This window comes from Geotrypetes seraphini, chromosome 3 (assembly GCF_902459505.1).
Source record: "Geotrypetes seraphini chromosome 3, aGeoSer1.1, whole genome shotgun sequence".
Lineage (NCBI taxonomy): Eukaryota > Metazoa > Chordata > Amphibia > Gymnophiona > Dermophiidae > Geotrypetes > Geotrypetes seraphini.
In genome coordinates, this window is record NC_047086.1 from 140558632 (window position 1) to 140583977 (window position 25346).

General features: G+C 44.5%; 1 protein-coding gene across 1 annotated transcript in view; it reads left to right on the forward strand.

The window, feature by feature from the left end:
- Positions 1 to 668: 668 nt before the first annotated feature.
- Positions 669 to 25346, forward strand: part of LOC117357489 (exostosin-1-like) — a 591565-nt gene continuing 566887 nt past the window's right edge. Inside the window, exon 1 of the mRNA XM_033938173.1 lies at positions 669 to 1561. Within this exon, the coding sequence (XP_033794064.1) occupies positions 669 to 1561 (893 nt within the window). The remainder of the gene's footprint in view (positions 1562 to 25346) is intronic.

Consider the following 25346-nt stretch of genomic DNA (forward strand, 5'->3'; position numbering starts at 1 on the left):
AGGGGGGGGGGGCAATAACGGAGCAAAGGACAGGGACTATCGGTAGACTTTAATGGCTCGGCGGCTGCTTCGCCCAACAGTTTTCAACCCACAACCGTGAATAAGGGGGAGGAGGGGGGCTGCCGTGGGGGATGTGCCTTTGGCTCCCGGGGCACAGCATGACATCCCCCCCCCGCCGCTGGAAAACCTTTAAAAAAACAAAACAAAACAAAACAATTGTTGGAAAAGAATTCAGCAGCCGAAGAACACACAGGGCTCCGTCCAGAAGAACCGCTTTAACTTGGCGGGAAGACTGGACCACCCGGACATCTCGCCGTGGGTAGGGGGGGGGGGGGGGCGCGCGCGCGTGACGGACCCTCCCCACAGGCACGCGGGCTTCTCTTTACTACTGTTTCCTGCAGCTGTTTGGTCACTTCGGAGAGCTGCTGCGCCCGTTCTGGCTCGGCGGCCGAGCTGGTTCCCTTTCCTGGGTAAGAAGGCTCCCGGGACAGCGCGCGGGGAAAAGACGGGGGTTAACCCCCACCTCACCGGCCAAGACCCCGTGACAACTTTTTTTTAACGCCGTCTTATCCAGGAGAGAAGCGGATGGGGGTCAGACCTTGATCCGCCCCAACTTTTCCATGCCCCGCGCCCCGCACCTGCCAGTCCCCGTTCAGCCCGCAGCCCCCATGCAGGCCAAGAAAAGGTACCTGCTGCTGTCACTGGGAGCCTGCTGCCTGTTGCTGGGCGTCTACTTCGGGGGGCTGCACCCCGGACTCCCGGCCCCCGCCTCCTTCGCCCCGGCCCGGGACAGCAGTGGGAGGCGCCCGCTGAGCGGCTACCTGAAGGCGGAGGATGGCGAGCCCCGGCGGCGGGAGAAGAGTCGGGCCGGCGCCCGCCAGGGCAGAGGGTGCCGCATGGAGACCTGCTTCGACTTCAGCCTCTGCCGGAGGCACGGCTTCCGGGTGTACGTGTACCCGCCGCAGGAGGGGGACAAGGTGTCGGGCACCTACCGCAAGGTGCTGGCGGCGCTGGAGAGCTCGCGCTTCTACACGGCCGACCCGGGCCGCGCGTGCCTGTTCGTGCCGGCCGTCGACACCCTGGACCGGGACCGGCTGTCGCCCGAGTACGTGAGCGACGCGGGCAGCCGGCTGCAGGGGCTGCCGCGGTGGCGGGGCGGCCGCAACCACCTGCTCTTCAACCTCTACGCGGGCACCTGGCCCGACTACGCCGACGAGCTGGGCTTCGACTCGGCGCAGGCTCTGCTCGCCAAGGCCAGCTCGGGCGCCGGCGCCTTCCGGCCGCGCTTCGACGTCTCCCTGCCGCTCTTCGCCAAGGAGCACCCGCAGAGGGGCGGCCGGAGGGGAGCGCTGGCCGCCCACCACGTGGCCCCGGCCCGCCGCTACCTGCTGGCGTTCAAGGGGAAGCGCTACCTGACGGGCATCGGCTCGGAGACGCGCAACGCGCTCTACCACGTCCACAACGGCGACGACCTGCTGCTGCTCACCACCTGCAAGCACGGCAAGGACTGGCAGAGGCACCGGGACGGCCGCTGCGAGCGGGACAACGCCGCCTACGCCAGGTAAGAGCCCCGGCTTCTCTCTTACTCCTCCGGCTCGTACGCCAAACTGGTTGCGGTACGACCGATGCTTGATGTTAGTCGCTACTTTTTTTTTTTTTTTGAGGGGGGGGGGGGGGTTCCTCGCCGTTAAATAGCGACGTCAGGGTACTGTATGATGAATTTTCATGTTCTCTGTCGGTGCGGTGTCCGGAGGACAGCGGAGCGCCGAAAGCGATCAGAGAGCTGTCCTTGGTGCTGAAGTTTCCCGTGTAACTAGAGCAGCGTCTCGTTTGATTTTAAGATTCTCGGCGAGTTTGAACTGGCCTGGCAGAGCACTGGAAATAGCTTATTTTTGTTTGGGGGGAATTGGTTCTCTTCTTTCATCTTTGAGTGATCAGTGGCTTCCTAATGAATAAAACTGGGAGCCGAGAAAAAAAAATGAATATTTTTGGCATCTAGTTAACTGGAGAACACTAATGGTATTTGATGGTTAGCAAACTTGGCATGTCTTTTGGTACCCTTATAATGGGGTATCAAAGTGGAGGAGAAGTTGGCCACTATTCATTGAGAAGAGATTCTTCTTAGGTTCTCATTAACAGTAAGCGGTCGATTCTTTTGAAAGTGATACATTTTTTTATTGTGTTTTTGTGCGGGCACAAGTGAGTTTACAAGCCATTGCTCTCTGTTGGCTATTTGGGATTGGTGGCTTTGGCCTCAAGAAAGCAAATCGTTGTTGATGATTTAATCTCACTGAGCACCTCTTGTAAAAAGGGATATTAAACTACTGTTCAAAGTGTTTTCAAACTCCAAAGACATTTTTTTATGTATCATATTTTCTTAATACTCTTTCAAGAGCATCCATGTCTGTAAAGTGCCAGAAGATTGCTATGAGGAAAGATGAAGGAAAGAAAACAAATCACAGCTAAATAAAGGCCCAAATAAAAACATTTGGAGATAGATCCTGCCTGTACTCTCCATCTTCAGGCTTCTCTGTTCTCAGATGAGATTCTCTAACCTAGATACGTGGCTTGTATTTGCCATACCCCCTCCTTCCATTGCCTGTACCCTGAATATCACTTATCATCCAATTTTACCTATGTATTTTATTATTTCACATGGAAGGAAAATGTTCTTTTTTTTCTTTTCCTTATGTGGAAAATCATGGGAACTGACCCATGCCAAACTTTATTAATGCTTTCTTCTGCTGTTTCATTGTAATAGTGCTGGAAAAAAAGACTAAAAGGTTGAAAACTAGTTCTATTCTTTTATATAAGTGATAGCATATTGCAGCCCTCATCTGTTGAAAACTGGAGTTGATGGTCTATACCAGTGGTTCCCAAACCTATCCTGGGGACCCCAGCCAGTCAGGTTTTCAAGATATCCCTAATGAATATGCATGAGAGAGATTTGCATACCTGTCACTTCCATTATATGCAAATCTCTCTCATGCATATTCATTAGGGATATCTTGAAAACCTGACTGGCTGAGGGTCCCCCAGGACAGGTTTGGGAACCACTGGTCTATACCTATTGCACAAAAATTTCTGCAATTATACATAGATTCCCCCTACCTCTTTTCTCTGACTTTTGTGTACATTCTCTCCTCATCCATGTGCACACATACATGGATATACCACAAAACCTATGAGAAAGTACAAAGGATACTTACAGGCCAGTGTTTTAAACAGTATTAACATCAGTAGTTTTTGCAGATACTAATGGATGATGATAATAAGCAAATGAAACACATAGCTGCTGTTTGTTGTAAAGTGTACAAATATGTAGTGAATTATTATATTAATGCATTTGAAACAATGTGTGCCTACATTTTCACTATGATAATAGATAATAAGATGCAAAACAGCTCATTACCTCATTAGAATATTTCTGTATTAAAACTTTCAAACTAATATATGCATGTCAAACCCAAATTAGCTAGGTACTTAGGACCTGGGTTGGCCACTGTTGGAGACAAAATACTGGGCTTGATGGACCTTCAGTCTGTCCCAGTAGAGCACTTCAGTACACTGGCTCCTGCATAAAACATTAAGGGGTTCTTTACTTAAGAGCTTTCCGGCCAATATTCAGAGTGATTTAAATTGGCAGGAGAGACTACTGCCCTCTTAAATCACGTACCACTCCACCTAACTCTGATATTCAGTGCCAGCGGCACTAAAGTGAGCAGTGCCACTGAATATCACCTCCCCATCAGCTTCAGAAAAAGTGGGCAGGTCAAAGGTGGTACATGGGATGGCGTTAGGAAGTAACCAGGGGTTATTCCTGTGTCCTAATTCTGCCTTCATGGCTATGTGGATGTCAGCACTGAATATTGGCTGGCATCCGCAAAATTTTTATTTTAAATTTTTTTAATTTCAGCACCACAATTCCCTTGCTGGCCCCTTCCTTCTCTTCCACCCTGCCCCCAGCCTGTGTCATATAAAAGCCCTACCTTCACCCCTGGAACATTGCCCCCATGAGAGCTGCTGTGAGAGGTTGCAACAGCGATTATCTCCACCCTGCCACAAGGGGCAGGAGTGAGTGGGTTTCACTCCTGCCTGAAACACCCCATGAGGGGCAACATTCTGAGTGTGGGGGTAGGACGGGCTTTTATATGATGAGAGAGAAGATAGGGGGCTGGGAGGGGTATTTTGGTGCTAAAATTAAAAAAATATATACATGTGGGCCTTGGCCGAATATTAGCCAGGACCTGCATAATTTCTGGGGGTCAGGACTCTTTCTGTTATTTCCAAATGTTCAGTGCTGGTGACCAGACATGGGCTGCCACTATATATAGGGGGCTGATCTAGCCAGTGGCAATTAGCATTTAAAAAACACTGCTGACCACTGATGGATGAATATCGGCCAACCAAAGGTTTTCCAGTTAATTTGCCCTATCAGCAAAAAAAAAAAAAAAAAAAGCATGTGTTAGGTGCATAAGTTGTGTACTAATTTTTGGGGCATGCCCAGCAGTGTTGTATGAAGTTGTAGGAGATGTAAAGTACAGCCACGCTAACTGAAGAAACGGAAGTTAGTAGATGTTAATTACCCTGTACTGACAGCATTATGCAGTCGACACCATTTCTAATCTAATCTAATAGAAATGTAAACATCTAAGATCCATTCTCTGCTTATGACCAGCCTATTACATGCCTCTTAACATAATATGCAAACCATGAATTAGTGCATGCAAACCATCATGCCTCTGGGATAGCTGTTATTGCAATTCTGAAGTAGTGGTTAATGCACCCTAATCTGCATGCTAATAGCTTACCACGCAATAGTAAAAAAAGATCCCTAATTTACTGTATTTAAAAACAGATGACCCAGTTCTGAATATCCAGATTTAATAGGCAGAACTGTAAGAATCTGAGTAATGGTAATATACAGCACTTTTACCGGAGAGCTACCTGGATAATTTAGGACAGCTTGTTTCCTGTCCTAAGCTATCTAGTAGCAATCCAGATAATGGTGCTGAATAGCACTGGACTCCAGGTTACTCCTGGTTCTTCCCAGGCTGTTTCCCAGTGCTATCTGGCTAAAACCAGGGCAGTCTGCAAAGATTTTCAGCAGCATTATCTGGGTAATGCTGCTGAAAATCTGGGTGCTACTCATCTGTGTAGCATCACCTGGCACCTGGATAAATAGCTTTGAATTTGGGGCTGACCATTTCTTTCCCCGTTCTCAAGGGTGGGTTAGAATGAGCATGTTAGGGTTCTGAAATCATGGGCCTTCTATGTTATGTTGTTTGTGGTCTTATATCTCACCAAATCTTCCTAAGTGAAATTCAAGGTAGGTTACATCAATAATCAATGCAATATGAACCTTAATAAAATAATCAATGCAGTACCAGCAATCAGTGTGGTAGTAACAATAATCAGCCAGTGCAGTAACAATAGTGATCAGTGTAACAGTAACAACGGACAATCAATATAGCAACAACAATGATCAATGCAATAGTAATGCAATGATGCACATGAATAGTACAGAATTAATTGTTATCGTACAGGTATAAGTATACATTGTAGAGATTTTTTTTTTTTTTTCAAATTATCTTTATTGACAACTGCAAAGGAACATAAAGTAGAGATTTCTGATGGGGTGGGCTGGTGTGTGTTACGTTCACATCACAATCATGAGCATTTTGGGTCGAGTTGGCTCTTAGCCAAGATTTTTGGAAGAGCCATGTTTATAAGGATTTGTGGAACAGAGCATATGTGGGAATAGTATGGATCTCTGCAGGTATTGTGCTCCATGTTTTTGCAAGTTGATAGCTAAAGGAGTTGCTATGTTGCCTTTTTTTCATTTTATGTAGAGATGGAAAGGATAATTGGCAAAAGTCACTAGTTGGCTTCCAGATATATTCATTTTATGTGTATATGATGAGGCTATCTTCATGAGTATTGGCATGCATCCCTATTCAAGCACTGATAGCAGATGTGCAGGGCATTTTAACCTTGAAGGTACTACAGTAGCCAATATGCACAAATTAATGGTTGCATTGTAGAAGGTAGCAGGGTATATGTAGGAGTGAGCTTTGTGCAACGGAACTCTATCAACTGGATGATCTTAAAGACAAGTGTGCTAACCCATTTTTTGTACCTTAGTTGGTCGACCCTGTTGTCCTACCCCTTTTCCATCTGTTCCCGCCTGTCTTTGTCTGATTATGTCACGTAGATTTTAATTGTCAAATGCAAACCCTATTTTTGTCACAAACTGTATTTTTATTGTACACCGCTCAAAAGTCTAATTGAGCGGTCTAAAATTTTTTTTAAAAAAACTTGAAACCAATGGGGATTAGTCTGTGGGGCTCATAATAAAAACATCTAGATGTCCAAAAACCTGCCTAAGTCAACACTTGGATGTCCTAATCGACAGGAAGTACAAGTACCATGTTTCAAAAACAATATTCTGTGCATCCAGAGCTCAAAGGGGCGTGTTGGAAGGAATGATATGGGTGCGTTTGGGCGGGCTCTGGGCAGGCTTAGACTTAGACATCCTGCAGGGATAATTGAATGTTTTGGCAGACGTTGTGAACGAAACTTACACATTTTGAGTTAGACCTGTTTTAAAGGGATGTAAGTGTTAAGAAGGTACCCAAAGTGACCACATAACCACCGCAAAAATAAAGTAAAGACCGAAACACACTTCCTCAGAGCTCACTGACTCCCTCACATCCCACAAAGATCAGATTACAAAAGTACATACCTGTCTCCAGAACAGCAGCACCTGGTATAGAAAAGCCTAGTAGACCTACACACAGGTGTCTTTAAGTAGCCTGGTGAGTGGGCTAGTGAACCATAGAGAGGAGTAGCAAGTCTCATAAGCCACTCTAACCACTACATTTATGGTGGAAAGTGTGCTGGGGTATTGTCCTGTTGGAAGATAAAGTAGTCGCCTGACATGCGATGGATCACTGGCAATAGCTTCTGCATCAAGAGGATGTTCTGGTAGTATGCACCATTGATCTTAACCCCAGGATCAATGAACAGATCTGTGAATCTGAGTTTTGAGATTGCGACTGAAACCATGACTGATTGGCTGAAGGTCTGGTGGATCCATAGTAGGCATTTAGCATTAACCTCACACTTCAGTGCTGTTGAAAGCACATACAGGTGATCATTCTGTTTGTTAATTGGTGGAACTACTATAAATATCTTTCATCTGTAAACCAGATGATGCTGATGCTGATGCTGTTCTCCAGGCACTTGGTCAAAAGCTGCTTGCACCATTTCAGGCATGTGTCTTTGTTATGTAAAGTTAACTCTTGGGCATGACGTTTTTAAGACATTTTAATTTCAGATCATCATGAACTATCCTGATTACAGTTGTCTGGCTTTTTCCTGCTTCTCTTGTTATTTGGTGAGTTGTTTGTGATGCATCCTCCTGGCTCAGTACAAGATCACATGCAAAACAAGTGCGGTTGTCCACTGCTTGGCTTACACTCCACAGTGCCCATTGCTCAGATCTTGCATAGCAGTATGTCAAGACCTTTTTTGTTCCAACCCTTCTATGGGAACTCTTTCAACAATCATCGACTATTGTAACCTTTCAGCAGTACCAAGTTCTTTATCAGAATTTGTTCTTCTGCAGTGAAAACCATCTGTTTACAAACTATCATCTGCTTTTGCGTGTTTCGCATAACAACAATTCATTTTCACAAGGTAGTGTGATGCAGAGGGAAATATTTACATTTTATATCAACTTCATTCAGGACATAATGCACTAAATTTTATATGAAATGGTTGAGTTCTATGGAAGATATGACAAAAAACATTTTGCTGTGTGGCTTTTTTTTGGGGGGGGGGGGGTTTGAAAAAAGTTTTGTCATGTTTTTTTCTGGAATATATGTGTTGTTTCATAAGTCTTGATTGATAATTGTTTCCTTTATAAAATGTATATTTGTAGTTGATATTGAAAAACAAAGGATGTAATTGGTCTTTCCTGTGGAACTGTGGTGTGGGCACATATCTGCTGTAGGGTGGTGCTGTGTTATTATCTGTTTAATTTTCCTCAGGTTGTGTGTTGAAATCATGGTTTTATTAACCTATCTGGCCCCTGACTGAGAAGGCTGCAATGAAGAGACAGCCTGAGTCCTTTGTCCTGCTGAAGGCAGATGAGGTCCACATACCAAGGTTAATGAGGCCAATCTGAAGATACTAGGATCACAAGGCTCGGATGAGATGCAATCCAATGGATGGCCATGCCCACCATGAGTCAAGGAGGGAAGATGTAAAGGAGGCCAACAAGAGGCCAAGGTTGGACCAACACGTCTAATCCCAAGCTACCCAACTCTGCTCTTCGACTGAAGAAGCATCTAGCCTTTACGTTCTTAGCAAAAGCTATAAAGTCCATGACTGGTCTGCCCCAGTGCTGCACAATTAGATCAAGAGCGCAAGAGTGACTATTCCCTCGGGTCCAGGAACTGACAACTAAGAAAATCCATCTGAACATTTTCTACTCCAGTCATGTGGGCTATGGATAGAGCCTTTAGATCGACTTCCATCCACTGAAAGAGCATCTGAGGATGTTTCTTGCGCCCCTTGTCTGTTCACGTACACCACTGCCTTGGCGTTGTTGGAAAATACTCTTACAATTTTCCCTTCTAGGACATTGTCCAGAGTCCACAGGGCTAGACGAATGACTGAGCTCCAGATGATTTATGGACCACTTCTTTTGACGGGGAGTCCACTGGCCCTGAACCGAGCAATCCCTGCAATGAGCCCCCCAGCTGAAGAGGCTGGCATCAGTCATGAGAGTCATTCATTCTGAGATCTGAAGAAAATTCCCTTCAAAAGGATGTATCCTGAACCACCAGTGGAAGCTGAGCCTCACAACCCCGGTCCAAGGGAGCTGCAGCTGAAGAGGATGTGTCTGCAGAGACCACCGAGACAGAAAAGAGCCATGTAGAAGATGTATATGGGCTCTGGCCATGGAGCCCAGCACCTGAAGGTAATGCCAAGCAGTCAGAGATTTCATGTCCAATAGAAAACATATCTGGCTCTGGAGCTTCCGTTTGCATGGCTCGTGAAGAAACACTCAGTCGCAGGCCATGTCAAAAAGAATCCCCTTGTCTATGGAGAATGATCAAGAATTTTTAAGTTGCTCAGAGACATGAAACGCTACAAGGAAGGTATGCACTCTCCTAGTGTTGGTACCTTCGAATCATTGCAGCTATTACAATAATGATCACGCTCCAAGACAGAATGCAAAAATTTTTTTTAAAGAAGATGTCACAGTCTTTTAAAGCCACTTCAAAACTTAAGTTTTGAAGTGGCTTTCAAAAAACTGTGACATCTTCTTTAAAATGATGTGACATCTTCTTTAAAATTACCAATCAAGACTAATTCAAAACTTAAGTTTTGAAGTGGCTTTAAAAGACTGTGACATCTTTAAAAAAAATTTTTGCATTCTGTCTTGGAGCGTGATCATTATTGTAATAGCTGCAATGACTGGAAGGTAAAACTCTGTACCAACACTAGGAGGGTGCGTACCTTCCTTTTAGAGTTTCACGTCTCTGAGCAACTTAAAAAATCTTGATCATTCTCCATAGACAGGTTTTAAAGTGAGGTCAGTTTACTTTTTCATATAAGCATTTTCTGACTTCCTTCTGTTTTCAATCAGAAGTTTCCCTGCAATTTCAAAAAGAATATCCAGGCATAGGTGCCAGCTCTGTGGGTGCCTGAGCCCCCCCCCCCAATATTTGGGGGACGCCACATTACCCCAGACACACTAGTTGCCATCAGCCCCACAGCTTTAGGGGAGCGATCTGAAGGCCATCATGTTTCCCCCGTGTCTCCACCCTAGTCTGGCGACTCCCTGGCCTTTCTGGTCTTTTAAAAAGTAATTACTGTCTGCAGAAGATTGCTAGTGTTGCAGCCATTCTAACAGGCTGCTTAGGCCTTCTGCTGCACTTTCCCTACTACTGCTATTAATTATTTGTATAGCACTACAGATGTATGCAGAGCTGTACAGAGTCACGAAGAAGACAGTCCCTGCTCCATGGAGTTTACAATCTAAACAGACAAGACAGCCAAACAGGATTGTTTTCCCCTCTGCCGCAGTCCTGCCCCTCCTCTGACGTAATGTCCTGTTTTGGTCTGGGATGTACTGCAGCAGAGTGAAAATCCAACAGAGGCCACAGGCAGTCCGTTAGAATGTCTGCCGCACCGGCGATCCTCTGCAGACAGTACCGGTAATTACTTTTTAAAAATACTGGGAAGGCTAGGGGGACACCTGACAAGGGTGAAGAGAAGGGGGAAGCATGCCAGTCTTTGGTGGTGGTGGTGGTGGTGGTTGTACATAAAGCCATGGGGCTGAAGGCAACTGTCCTGTTTGGCCTAAAGGCTCTTCTTGATGTACATGGGGGAGGGGGTTCAAATATATGGAGGATATGCTGGACCGAGGGGGGGTGGGGTGAAGGGAAATAAATAATGGGCCTGGAAACAAAGGAGAGAGAGAGAGATGGTGATGGTGAATAATGGGATGGAGGGAAAAGAAAGGGAGAGAAGTTGGACCCAAGGGGTGGCATAGAGGGAGGGGGTACAGAGATACTGGATAGGAGGATAGTTGGAAAGAGAAAGGGAGAGATGGTGGACCCTTGGATGGTGAGGAAAGAGGGAAAGAGATGCTAGGTGAAAGGGTAGTTGAGGAGAGATAGTGGATCTGAGGATGCTGGGATCCATCACTGCTGTCTATATTTTGCACTATGGCCCCCTTTTACTAAACCACAGTAGTGGATTTTAGCGCAAGGAGCATATGAGGGTCGAGTGCAGGGCAGGGCATTCAGTGCAGCTCCCTGCGCTAAAAAACGCTATCGCGGTTTAGTAAAAATGGAGGGGGTATATTTGTCTATTTTTGTATAGTTGTTACTGAGGTGACACTGCATATTTTAAAATCATCTGCCTTGATCTCTTTTAAAAAAAACCCCAAATATAAATGATAATTAACATTTTCTCTGCTTACAGTGTGCTTTTTGTTTTTTTAAAATTTTATTGTTGGTAGATTACTTTGACTTGGTCATTTTAAAAGTAGCTCGCAGCCCTGTACTAGGCCCTTTTATCAGCCTAACTTCCCTCCTGTGTGTTTGGGAACTGTGTGTTTTGTGTGAAGTGCCACACCTCATGGTTTTATCAGCCAAACTTCCCTCCTGTCTTTTTCCTCAGGTTGGGTTTTGACATCTTTCTCAATATGTTCTAACCTCATTCTGGTGCTCCAATAGCCTTCAAATCTTACGCTGGTGCTCCATCAGTCTTGTGAATTCCATGCCTCATTCTGGTGCTGCTCCAAATGTCTTTTCAAACCCCATAAAGAACCCTCCAATGATTTTTCCCAAACTTGATACCTAGCTAAATTGCTTTCTGGTACCCTAAAATGTAATCTCTCCCCATTTCATCAAAATCCTTAGAGCTCTTTTCAAAATAAAATTTCTAACAAACATATAAAAATACAATTATTGCTCTTTTTATAGTATAGGATTTGGTGAGGCTCTATCTGTGTTCTGTGTATATTTGATGGAAGTACAGTATTCTGCTGATATGTACAAGGATTCTTCAAAAAGTTTCTGTATTTTTATATTTTCGCAGGAATTGGTTGGGGCGAGAGAAGTGATAAGAGGGTGTGTTAGTAGGGCATTGGGAAAAATATATCGCAAAACAGGTTGATTATGTGGAAAAGTGATGTAATTTGCTTTTGAGATATTTAATAAATAGAGTTTAAAAAAATAAAAGTGTGGAAACTTTTTGAAGATCCTGGGTAGAAAATGGAAGATTATTTGTCATTTCTAAAGAGGTAAAGAGAAGTCCGGTAGTTTTAGTGTGGCGGGAAGATGGAGGTAGGACGGTAAGCCACTAGCATGGCTGAAAATAAATTGCATATTTATATATACAATTGTATTGTATTTTTAATTCCATAGCAAAGCAAAGTTTGAATGTGTGATGCTACAGTTGATTGTATTAGATTAAATCATTGAACAGATGTTTCCATGAAACACTTAAACAAGACCCTTTTAATTTGCTGACTTGCAGCATTGATTTTCTGGTTCATTGGGTGATCTTTGTTGGTAAACTAACATACTGTATTCTTAAATGATTTTAAAGTGTTTAAAAACACATATCTGTAAGACAAGCTGACTAGAAGCAAAATGTATTTCTCTGAATATTGCCTTCATTGTAAAGCAAGAACAAAACAACATCCTCTCCAAATGCATTAAAGCGTTCATGCATTGTTTTATGTTTCATCAAAATTATTTGCCTGTCATCATGAAATGTAACCGGATTGTTTTCTTAAATGGTTTGCAATTTACCATTTGTTTGTTGATACACTCTTATAATGAATGAGTATTTCTAACCAGATTATAGTTTGAATGTACAACAATATATATTTTGTGAACGTTCTCAAACTGAAAATTTGAAAATCTATCATATCTAAATATTTAAGGATTTTGAATCATTTTGTTAAGTGTTAAAAATAAATGTGATTTTTCTCTGTAGTGTATGTATGTTGGCCATGCTTATACTGTATACAGATCTTTCTATATAGGGTGAATGTATGTAGCCATATTGTAAAACCTGAATTAATTATATTTCTGAGCTTGAAATTTTGTATAGGACATTTTCATAACTGTTACATCTGTTTTCAGTGCTGGATATAGTGCAGGAATTAGGACTGAGGACTCCTATTTATCAAAAAAAATATACAATATATAACACACCACTCGACCAGAGAAGTGCATCTAATTCCAGAGGCCTCAGAATTGGAGCCTACACCCAGTTGTATTATCACAAACTGAGGAAATCAGCATAGTGTTGTTTCTTTCCCTCTTGCAGCATCTTGGAATTTCATAAGCTGTGTGTGCTCAGACAAGGCCATCTTTATCATCACTGGGGCCCCTTGCTTCCCCACTAGAATGTGTGGTGTGAGACTACATTTGCAAGGTTCTTTTCCAGTTCAGGCCCATCTGTTGTTCCGCAGCGATATCTCCATTATAAGAACATAAGAATTAGCCTCCGCTGGGTCAGACCAGAGGTCCATCCCGCCCAGCGGTCCGCTCCCGCGGCAGCCCTCCAGGCCCATCACCTGTGCAATGGTCCCTGACTATTCCTATATCCTACCTCAACTCCTATCTGTACCTTCAATCTCCTTATCCTCTAGGAACTTATCCAAACCTGCTTTGAAGCCCTGTAATGTGCTCTGGCCTATCACATCCTCCGGAAGCGCGTTCCATGTGTCCACCACCCTCTGGGTGAAAAAGAACTTCTTAGCGTTTGTTCTAAACTTGCCCCCTTTTAATTTCTCTGAGTGCCCCCCTTGTACTTGTGGTTCCCCACAGTGTGAAGAATCTGTCCCTGTCTACCTTTTCTATGCCCTTCAGGATTTTGAAGGTTTCTATCATGTCTCCTCTAAGTCTCCGCTTTTCCAGGGAGAATAGCCCCAGCTTTTCAACCTGTCAGCATATGAGAAGTTTTCCATACCCTTTATCAGTTTAGTCGCTCTTCTCTGGACTCCCTCAAGTACTGCCATGTCTTTCTTGAGGTACGGTGACCAGTACTGGACACAGTACTCCAGATGCGGGCGCACCATTGCACAATACAGTGCAATCAGTGAATCGTTTTTCCAACAGCTCCAGTGAAGCACCCCTTTCCCATTCATTAGGCGTCACTTCTCTTTCCTGCCTGTACCAGGCCATGGTGTCAAACTTCTTTTTGAGGTTTGTTGCCTTAACCTTGGATTTGGTGAACCTTGTCCTTTGGAGTCCTTTAGAATGGAGTCTCCTGATCCAATGGCTAGTCTACATGCTGGACAAACCCATCCTCAGGTGTGTGAAGTGGTGTGTGCTGAAGATATGCAGATTCCTGGCCTTGTGCAAGACTTTGCTTTGCCCCTTTGGTTGACCCCTGGTCAACGCCTGCTGGACAATGAGGGATTTTTCAATCTGAACACCTCTTTTCTGGACCATGGTTTGTTCCTTGGTGTTTTACCCCATCTCGAAGTACCTGCTACATCCTTCCATGTCTTAGTCATCAATGCACAGCCTGATGAAATTGTGATTCTGGCTGGTGAACCTTTGGGTTTTCTCACTGGGGACCGTTTTCCTGACATCGATGTCAGTTTGTCTATTCATGGCAGTCTGCTTTCCTTCAGTGCCACTTGCTGGGGGGGGGGGGGGGGGGGAGGTAGGGCTGGTGGTGGACATGCCTGACTAGATACTTAGCTCACCTAGAGGACTCATTACACTGGATTTCATCTGGCTTGATGCTGCAACCACCTCTCAAGTGAAGGTGGAAGATGATAACTTGATTGTCCAGAAAGTTGGTTCTTACAAACAAGTCCAAAGAGAATAAATTCTTCCCAGTTGGTATGGTCCATTCCCTATTCTGGAAAATGCTTCATCTGTGGCTTACCAAACTTGCACTAAGAAAAACATTCAAGGTGTCTTTAAATGGATCCACATCAATCAGTTGAGACCATGTCACCCCAGTAAATTTGCCTCGTATGAATTTCCTGTGTGATGAATGTTACTAACCCAACAACGTGGTCTGTTTCTTTACTGTTTTTCAGATATCAAACTGAATGTTGAAGTTGCTGTTCATGATCTCATTACCGATTGGATCTATTGCCATATAGATTGAACCTGGTCCTCAGTCCGGTGTCATCCTTCAAGATTCTCCTGGTTTCCTGATCTCCCAGTCCCAGATCAACATTCAGCAAGTCTTTGTGTCTTTGGAAATATGATGGCAGATAAAGGCCAAATGGCCCATCTAGTTTGCCCATCCGAAATAACCATTTTCCACAGTAACCATTATCTCTTTCCAAGAGATCCCACGTGCCTATCCCTGGCCCTTTTGAATTCAGACACAGTCTCTGTCTCCACCACCTCTTCTGGGAGACTATTCCATGCATCTACCACCCTTTCTGTAAAAAAGTATTTCCTTAGATTACTCTTGAGCCTATCACCCCTTAACTTCATCCTATGCCCTCTCATTGCAGAGTTTCCTTTCAAATGAAAGAGACTCCACTCATGCGCATTTACATTACGTAGGTATTTAAACATCTCTATCATATGTCCCCTCTCCCGCCTTTCCTCCAAAGTATACTGATTGAGATCTTTAAGTCTGTCCCCATACGCCTTATGATAAAGATCACACACCATTTTAGTAGCCATCCTCTGGACAGACTTCATCCTTTTTATATTTTTGTGAAGGTGCGGCTTCCAGAATTGTACACTAAATTTTAAATGAGGTCTCACCAAAGTCTTATACAGGGGCATCAATACCTCCTTTTTCCTACTGGCCATACCTCTCCCTATGGAACCTAGCATCCTTCTAGCCAGGGCTATGGAGTCGGAGTCGAGGAGTCGGAGGAAATTTCGGGTACCTGGAGTAGGAGTCGGAGTCAGAAGTACAAAAAACTGAGGAGTCGGAGTCGGAACATTTATCTACCGACTCCATTTTTGAACTTGGCATACCAATCACGAGCGATTCTTTCAGCTATAGCACCCACTATATACACAGCACAAATGTTGCGAGCAGCTTCTGCGGCCTTAGAACCTTGATTAAAAGGAAAAAAAAGGTGGTGTCGAAAATGCTCATTTCTCTCAACTTGACATTCCATTTTAACGATCTGAAAATTAACCAGTGCTGTGGAGTCGGAGTCGGAACATTTATCTACCGACTCCACAGCCCTGCTTCTAGCTTTCGCCGTCACCTTTCAACCTGTTTGGCCACCTTAAAATCATGACATACAATCACACCCAAGTCCCGCTGTTCTGTACCATTCCCTTGGGTTTTTGCAGCCCAAATACTTGACCATGCATTTTTTAGCATTAAATTTTAGCTTCCAAATTTCAGACCATTCATCAAGCTTTACCAGGTCTTTCTTCATGTTATTTACACCATCCAGCGTGTCTACTCTATTGCAGATTTTGGTATCATCCGCAAAGAACAAATCTTACCCAACAACCCTTCAGCAATAAAAATGTTAAAAAGATCAGGCCCAAGAACAGAACCTTGAGGCACAATACTGGTAACATCCCTTTCCTCAGAGTGATCTCCATTGATCACTACCCTCTATCGCCTTCTACTCAACCAGTTCTTGACCCAGCCCGTCATGTTGGGACCCATCCCGAGCTCACTCATTTTATTTATTAGACGTCTGTGTGGAACACTGTCAAAGGCTTTGCTAAAATCTAAATACACCACATCTAGCGCATTTCCTCTATCCAATTCTCTGGTCACCCAGTCAAAAAAATTGATCAAATTTGTCTGACAAGACCTACCTCTAGTGAATCCCTGTTGCCTCTAGTCCTGTAATCCACAGGATTACAGAAACTTGACTATTCTCTGTTTTAAAAGTGTTTCCATTCATTTGCTTACTACAGAAGTCAGACTTACCAGCCTGTAATTCCTTACTTTTTCCTTACTTACACATCCGCCCTTCTGCAGAACTGCATTAGCAATCTTATGTTAGGTCAAATTCCTATATATCTAGTTTCCTCTGGTGTCATTAATGGGGCCTTTTCTAAAGTCACTCATATGTTCCTTTCAGATTCAAACCCTTAGATTCAAATTGTATTCCAGATTAATACTGTTGTTCCCTTCTATGTAGATGTAGAATGTATGAAAATTGCCTGTTTTGCATATTTCTGTTATTCTCCCTGAAAATGTGTACCATATGGAGCAAGTCATCAATGTCAGTACTTGGAAAGATAATCTTTACCTCCAGGTAAGACCCCCAAATATGATGACCCTCTTCATTATCTGGTCCCTAATTTAGTTCTTTGTCAGAAAACTAAGGATATCCATTGGCTTTGCCCTGATAAAAACCTTTTTGAAAGACACCTCTGAAACTCTTTGTGGTTTGTCTACTGCTAGTACTGAGAAATGTAAACTTACTATGACTGAGTATGATGATTTTTCAGATACTACTGTAGCCATTGTGAACAATGCTTGATTGATGAGTACTCCCCATACTGAATTTACTGTCACCTATACCAAACATAATGCCAATAATCATTTTCCATTGCCTTGTGAAACAGTGCCTCCCAATGCTTTTGAGTCTGTTGGAGGTATTTCCCTATCTACTTTCCTCAAGAACTTGATCAGCTTCTTCTGCTCAAGCCTTTGCATACAGTTGAACTTGAAGTCAACAACAATGACCTTTATGTTGCAAACTTTAATCTTGACTCTCCTATTGTCCGTGCCAAGGAAACCTCCAGGGATGACCTGCTTGCCACCTTGGTCATCTCTCTTTTTCTTTTCATGTGGCTCATCCTGTTGGGAATCACCGTCTTTCTCATCTACAAAGTCCGCCAGCTGCGACGTATGGTTGGTTATTCATCACTCATCTCCAGAGGACTTGAGAATGAATTATTTTGTTGCGGCTATGTCTGAGTAATTATGATGGCTGCATTCCCTTTTTCCTTTTCGATTTCTTTCCAATCTCTACTTTTGCTTTGGCATTTATACTATTGCCATGCTTGGAGTGTTGATTTGATTTTACATGCAAGATATTTTATTCACATTTATCAGTGCTTTTGTAATCATTAGTTATTGCTTTGGTCCATCTTATTGTATTTTGACCATGCCTATCTGATTATATTAGCTTGATTTTGCTTCATGCTTTTGCTGATTGTGTAATCTTACCACATGTGAAATGTCTTCATGCATTTCCAATGTCTTACCATGTGTCCTGTCAACCTAACCTGTCTTATAGTTAGTTTGAAGGGGACATAAATTCCTTTGTAGTTATTTCACCTTCAAGGTGTGTGTGTGTGTGTGTGGGAGGGGGGGGGAACAGTAGGTTCATTCCTGCACTGCCTTTTAGGCCAGTGGTCTAGCACAGTGTTCTTTAACCTTTTTACACCCGTGGACTGGCAGAAATAAAAGAATTATTTTGTGGACCAGCAAACTACTAGGACTAAAATTTAAACCCCCCGTTTACGCCCCATCTCCACGAGCTCGGTCCCCGCAAACCATCTGATCCCATCTGCACAAGCCGCAATTATGATTTTATATTGAACGTATTTTATTAAAGTATAAAAAGAAACAATATTCTGAACAATTGTGATTTTATAAATACAAATATACAGAGCACAGTTCAACAAAACCCCTGTCTCCCCTCCCCTTCACATATATCCCCTCTACTATCAAGAAAACTGAACAAGCCAAGTTATTATAGAATGCTACATAGAAATATTATGCTAACAGAATACTGCAGTCCCCAGTTATGTCTCTAGCAGGATATATATTTCAAATCTGATATATTCTAATGACAAAATAGAAATAAAATTATTTTTTTCTACCTTTTGTTGTCTCTGGTTTCTGCTGTCATCTTCTTTTCACTCTTTTCCTTCCAGCATCTGCCCATTCCATCCAATGTCTGCCCTCTCCCCCTTCCATATTTGACTTCTTTCTATGCCCCTCTTCCCTGTCCATCCAGCCTGTTCCTCCTCTCTCCTTTTTACATCATTCATTCCAGCTTCACTGCCTTCTTCATTTTTATCTCTCCTACACCAGATCTAGCATCTTTATCCCTCTCTCATTTCTCTGCTGACCCCCTTTCCAGCATCAATGTCTCTCTACTTTCTCATTCCTCTCTCTCTCCTTTCCCTCATCTAATCTCTCCATTCCACCCTGACCCCCTTCCCTCCTGTAATCTCCCTGCCAGCTATTTCCTTCCTTTTTTCTTTCTCCCTTCCCTCCTTCCTTTTTTTCCTTCTCCCTTCCCTCCTCCCTCTATCCAACATTAACTCTCTTCCCATCCCTTTCCCTCCTCCCCTTCCAGCAGCATCTCTCCTTCTTCTCCCTTCCCTCCTCCCTCTATCCAACTTTAACTCTCTTCCAATCCCTTTCCCTCCTCCCCTTCCAGCAGCATCTCTCCTTCTAACTCTCTCCAAGTCCAGTAACAGCTCTCCCTTTATCCAGCAGCTTCCCAGCCTCCCTGCCACAGTGGCTGTCTCCCCTTCCAGCAGCTCTCAGTACTTGCCTGCAGGAAGTTGCCGGTAAATCACTGCCCTGGCAAATAGGAGAGTTGGTGGGAGGGGAGACAGCCACTGTGAAGGCTCCCCAGGATCTTACTCGCACACGCTGACCATCTCCCTCCACCTGCACCTGAATCTTCAGCTCTCTCCGTTCTAATCGCAACTTCCCCACAGCCCTCTTCAGCAACTCGGCAGGGGCGGCGATCAAGACAGGCTGCCGACCTTGGGACCTTCACTCTCTGAGTCCCGCCTATTTTGTTTCAACTTCCTGTTTCGGAACAGGCGAGACTCACAGAGGGAAGGCCCCGACGACGGCAGCCTGTCTTGATCGCCTGAGGCTGGGAGGAATATTAGTCAGCAGGAACCGCAGTCAGAAGGAACCGCAATCGGCAGGAAATTTAACTGCCGACTTGATTTCGCCGGCCCTGTGCGGATCGGCAGAAATTTTCTGCGGACCGGCGGTTGAAGAACTGTGGTTTAACAGACCAAGAACCATTTTCTTTCCCACTTGCAGTATCTTGGTATTTCACAAGCTGTGTGTGCTCAGACAAGGTCATTTTTCCAGTACTGGGGCCCCTTGCTTCCCCTGTGGAATGTGTGTAGGAGTGAGACCACATCTGCAGAACCTGAACAATTCGTGCCTGGTATCTTTTCTGTATGGCATGATTTGTAGTCCCATCTGACACTGGCAAGCAAGCTTCATCATTCTTCTATGTCAATGTTTCTCAACCCACGGTATGCATACCCTAGGGGGTATGTGGGCCGCCTGTTGGGGGTACGCGGCCTGGCTGCCAATTTCCACCAAATTCTGCCCATCCATAGAGGTAGTGTCCACCGCGCTGCCACAGCTGCCACCACCACCACCCGAGATCTGGCATTCCTTCTCACCCACTGAAGCCACTTCTGATCTCTGCTCCTTGCTGTGGGCGGTGCACGCAGTGATTCAGGCGCTGCATGTAAGTGGCTGACCCAGAAGCCTTTTCTCCAATGTCAGCGTTGACGTTGGAGGGAGGCTTGTGGGTCAGACATGTGCAGCGTGTGGGTTGCTGCTTGTGCCATCCATTGTGGGGAGTACTGCTGGGGGCTGAGGACTGAAGTAGCAGTGCAGTTCAACAAGTAAGGGAGACACGATCTTTTGCTTGACAAGGCTGGAAGGCAGGGAGGGGGATAAGGATGAGATTAATTGTTTATTGAGTTGGATATGGTGGGGGAGAGGGAACAGAGGGGATGCAAGGTGGGGGAATATTGGACATAGTGATGGAGGGAGAGATGTAGCATGGTGCTGGAGAGGGGTGATAGGAATGGGCATGGCACTGGTGGACAGTGGTGAAAAATGCTGCACATAATTCGGGGGATGAGAGAGGGAGTAATGTTGGATATGGCAGTAGAGGGGGTGGAAGAGATGCACCTTGGATGTTGGTTGGGGAAGGGAATGAGGTCCAGAAGACAGGAAGCATGCAAGTGTTGGATTGGATTTGTGGAGGGAAAAGAGGGAGAAATATTGGACTGGGAGGGGGCCAGAAAGGAGGAAGGGACGGGAGATGTCAGACCACTGGAAGGGGGAGGGGATGTGTGTGAGAGAACTTGCCCACTGTGACTAATCAGTACAAGTAAATTTTATGTATCTAATGTTGTATTAAAAGTTTAATTAGACCTTTGCTGAGATTGGTTGTTTATAAAAATAAATAGAAGAAATGACATTACAATTAGTACTATTATTATGGGGGTGAAGTCAGGGGTGGAGTTTGGGTGGGTTTGGGGCGGAGCTTGTGTAGGGATACTCAGTTGGTATTTGTTAGGCTTAGGGGGTACTTGACTTGAAAAGGTTGAGAAACACTGTTCTATGTGACCGAAGAATGCCCCTGCAGGACGAGCACTGATTGGTCAGTGGGGGGGGGGGGGGGGGGGGGGGAGGAAGGTGGCATCCTTGGCCGAGGAGCAAGGCGAAGTTGGGCACTTTTGGTCAAAGAGAGATGCTGGAGGAGTTCGGTGCTTAGACTTGTGTGCCTTCATATGCTACCCCAGAAAAAAACAAGCTTACCGAGAGTCTCCTTGTATGCTGCTCTGGGAAGAGAGAAAGTGAGACTGTCTGAATTCAGAGACTTATGAACTTTGCCTCTGTATGACAAATGAAGGACTGACAGCTTTTGTGCTGGCAATTTACCATCCGGCAAGACGTGGTCCATCTGCAGTGCTGTGATCTGTCTAAGATCAGCAGAACTTGGGCATGCCTCTGGCAAGCTGCCTGGAAGAGAGAATTCTTCACACCCCACGGAGACACTCCTCTACACATTAATGGTGAGATCAGGAATTCCTCTGCTATTCAGGGAATTTACATGAAAGAAAAAAGTTTATGGTACATGGTAATTTGTTCATTTATAATCTTAGCTGTGTGGTTTTCTGTCTCTGTGAGATCTGTGTTTTTAAATGCATATCCTATGTCTTATCCAGATTTGCTAAGTTTTTGTGCATGTTGTCTAGTGGTGATATAGGCATACTTATATATTTATGCATGTATCTAATTTTAGCATTGTTGTATGCCAGAATTTTATTTTTCCATGAAATGCTAAAATTCTGAATAAAAGTATTCTTTGTCTCACTGGGTGTAGCTTACCTAAGCGAAGAAGCAAGCAAAAAGTTTGTTTCCTGGATTTGTAATTTAGTGCGTTCCCCTAGACCCATGAGAGGCATATAATTTAGGACTATACCTTGATAAGGCGGATATTCAATTCTCAGCACTAGTGGACATTATTACTGAGTCTCTTCCTGAGCTCAACATTGATCCACCTCAGTCCCAGTGATCTCAGTGTTAACGCTGCTGAGCAGGGTACAGTCTCAGCCCATGTCCTTTCTGTGGCACCCAGACATAAAACTATTGATTATAGAGCCCTGTGTGGTCCCTGAAGGCTCCTCCAAAGGGGTGAAAGCCATGACTAGTCTGTAGCCTATGAATTGATAGGTTGTGTAAAGGATACTCAGGACCACAGAGTGGATATGGTCTTCAGGAGGCAGTTTGAGGCACTGGCCCTAGACATTAAGGCGGCTTTCTTTGTAGCAAGCACATGCAATTCACAGCTATGCACCCTGAATGTGACAGCAGATGACCCATTACCTCAACTCATGCAGGCGGGCGTAGGCTTCATGGTGAATGCATTTTATAATGTAATCAGAGTCATGGCAAAAATTTTCACGTATTCCATCTCCGCTTGATGCATTCTGTGAATCAGGCAATGGGCAAGCGATTAACTTCCAAGGCAAAGCTCCACAGTCTTCTTGTTAAGGGACAAATGCTTTTTGGCAAAGTTCTGGATGATCTTATGGCCAGTGTACAAGTTTGCCATCCCAAGTCCTTACTGGACAACAGCCCTCGAGCAGCTAGGATCCAGGTTCAGAACTCCTTTGGGGATCTCAACATTTTCACCAGCATATCTCAGGAGGCTCATCACAGAGAACCTAACAAGGATCCAGACAGAGATATTCTGGAAGCAAGAAAATCCAGACTACAGGTTCCAGAGCCACAATGGCAACCAAGAAACCACAATGACGCCAGTCCTCCAGCTGCCTCCCAGAAGATTGGAGATTGGCTTTCGGACTTTCTGGAAGCCAGGGAACGCATAACAACAGATCTTTGGGTCTTAGATTTTATCAGAAAGGATTAGAAAATAGAGTTTGCATACCCTCTGTCTGACTGGTTTGTGGATTTTCTGACAGGCTAACTGGACTGGGTGGCACAAGTATGGGCAACGATAAACAGGTTGCTGGACAGTCAAGGCATAGAACCAGTTCTAGAAGAACACTCGGGCTCGAGCAGATGCTCCATATACTTTGTCATGCCCACGAAAGGCTCCAGTGACTGGAGGCCCATCATGGATCTCCAATAGTCAATGTGGCCCTGAGGGTTCCATGGTTCCAGATGGAGATGGTGTGATCTGTCGTTGCAGTGATCCAGCTGGGAGAGTTTCTAGCCACCCTGGATTTGAGGGAAGCTTATCTCCATATTCCAATTTTCCTGGCACACAGAAAGTTCCTGAGATTTCATGTCTCGGAGAATTACTACCAATTCTCAGCATTACCTTTCGGGCTGACAATGGCGCCCCGGTCATTCACAAAGGTGATGGTAGTGGTTAGCAGCTCATCTACGCAGTGCAGACTGGCTGGTGCATCCTTATTTGGACAACTGGCTCATTAGAGCCGCCTCCTGAGAGGAGAAAGAAAGTGTAGTGGTGGCAGTTGTAAACACTTTACAGAGTCTGGGCTGGATTATAAATTTTTGGAAAAGCCAGTTAGTCCCAACTCAGTGTTTGGAATACTTGGGAGTTCTACTCAACATGGTGGAAGGCCAAGTTTTTCTTCCAGAGGCACGCAGACAGAAGCTTCGGGGCAAATCACGAACCTCCTCTCACAGCCTGTGCTCATGGCGTGGCGCTATCTCGAAGTGCTGGAGTTGATGGTGGCTACCATAGAAGTGTGCCCTGGGTGAGGGTGCATATGTGACCCCTTCAGGATGCACTGTTGTTTCATTGGTTTCCTCAGAGAGACTCTCTGCCCTGGACAGAGGTAGCCAGAAGCAGCATGCACTTATAGAATATAGAATATTCAATATAGAAGCTTCCAATAAACAATAAATGCCTTACACTCTGAAAACTGCAGTTGGTACTGGAAGGCAGAGCAGACAATGCCACAGCAGTAGCCTTTGTCATCTGGCAGGGTGGTATCGGAAGCACAGCACTCTAGCAGGAGGCGAAAGTCCTGTTCAGTTGGGCAGAAAAACACTTGCTAGCCATCATGGCAGCACATGTAGCTGGAGTGGAGAATGTGCAAGTGGATTATCTGAGCAGACAGTCATTGTTCCAGAACATTGTTGAATACTGGGGGTATCTGACGTTTAATCTAATGGCAATAGCACACAACAAGAAAGCACTATGGTTCTTCAGCAAAAGATACAAAATCGGAAGTGCAGGCCTAGATGCATTGGTTCAACCATGGCTTAGGTCCGGACTGCTATATGTTTCCTCTATGGCTCCTGATAGGTCGAGTGGTTCATCGCATAGCAAGTCATCCAGGGAGGATAATCCTTGTGGCCCCTTATTGGCCAAGTGTCTCTGGTATGTGATTCAGTGCAGCCAGTTCATCAAAGCCATTTCAGAACAGCCAGTTCACTTTTTGTACAGAAAGGGTGGTAGATGCGCGGAACAGTCTCCCAGAAGAAGTGGTGGAAGCAGAGACTATGTCTGAATTCAAGAAGGCATGGAATAGGCACTTGGGATCTCTTAGAGAGAGGAAGAGATAATGGTTACTGTGGATGGGCAGACTAGATGGGCCATTTGGCCTTTATCTGCCATCAAGTTTCTATGTTTGGCCTGGATGACTGATAAAAGCTCAGTAATATCAGTATTCTGACTTCTACATTGATAAGATTTGGCATGAAGGTACTCCCTTTCAGGTGAAAGGTCAGAGGCTGGAGATATGAACTTGAAACACTATTACAAGAAGTAATCTCTATTTTATAGTCAAGAGGAGAATTCTGCTGCCACTAGAGCCTTTCACTGATTATACTGGTCACTGCTATTATTGTGCTAGCTTTCTGCATCTTCTATCTCTTTCTGGAAAGACGGGAAGTTAGAAAATTCATCTAAAGAACACCAGTTTGCCTGACTACATATGAGGCCAGCTAGAAGGTTTTATTATATTTGTGGATTGCAGTAGAAGCACTGAGGATTCAGGCATTACTCCTTACTGCTGAATTCCTTAGGCTGTTATACAATTAATTTTTTAAAATCTTTATTTATTCTGTGACAGAGATTTATTGTCATGGAGGATCCAGATTTCTTCTGGCTTATGGCTTGGCACTTTTGAGAAGTGCCACTTATACCTGTCATAGCTCTCCTTCTGAAGACTCACAGGTCAAGTCCATGGTGTATTTTCAGGTGTGACATGTCTGAGTGTTAGTGTGCCGAACAAAGGTTGCCAGCCTGATGGCAGAGTTTTCTTCCTTCATGTTCTTCCTATAGATTCATGTGGTAGCCATTTCTTGTTTCTGAGGCAAGGTAATAGATATTTCATTGACAGTGTATACAGATATCATGTGGTTATTGCAAGTGTGTGTGGGTGGGAGGTGTCCCATAGTGGGACCTTAATTTGATTCTCAGGGCTCTAGCTATATCTGCCTTTGAGCCATTGTGAGGAATATGAGTGAAGGATATTTCCATGAGGGTGTTGTTCTTGGTGGCTATATGTTCAGCTAGGCAGATCTCAAAGTTGCAGGTTCTGTTGTGTCAGGATGTTTATTTGTCCTTTTCAGTGGACTTGCATTATGTCTTTCTTCTTAAG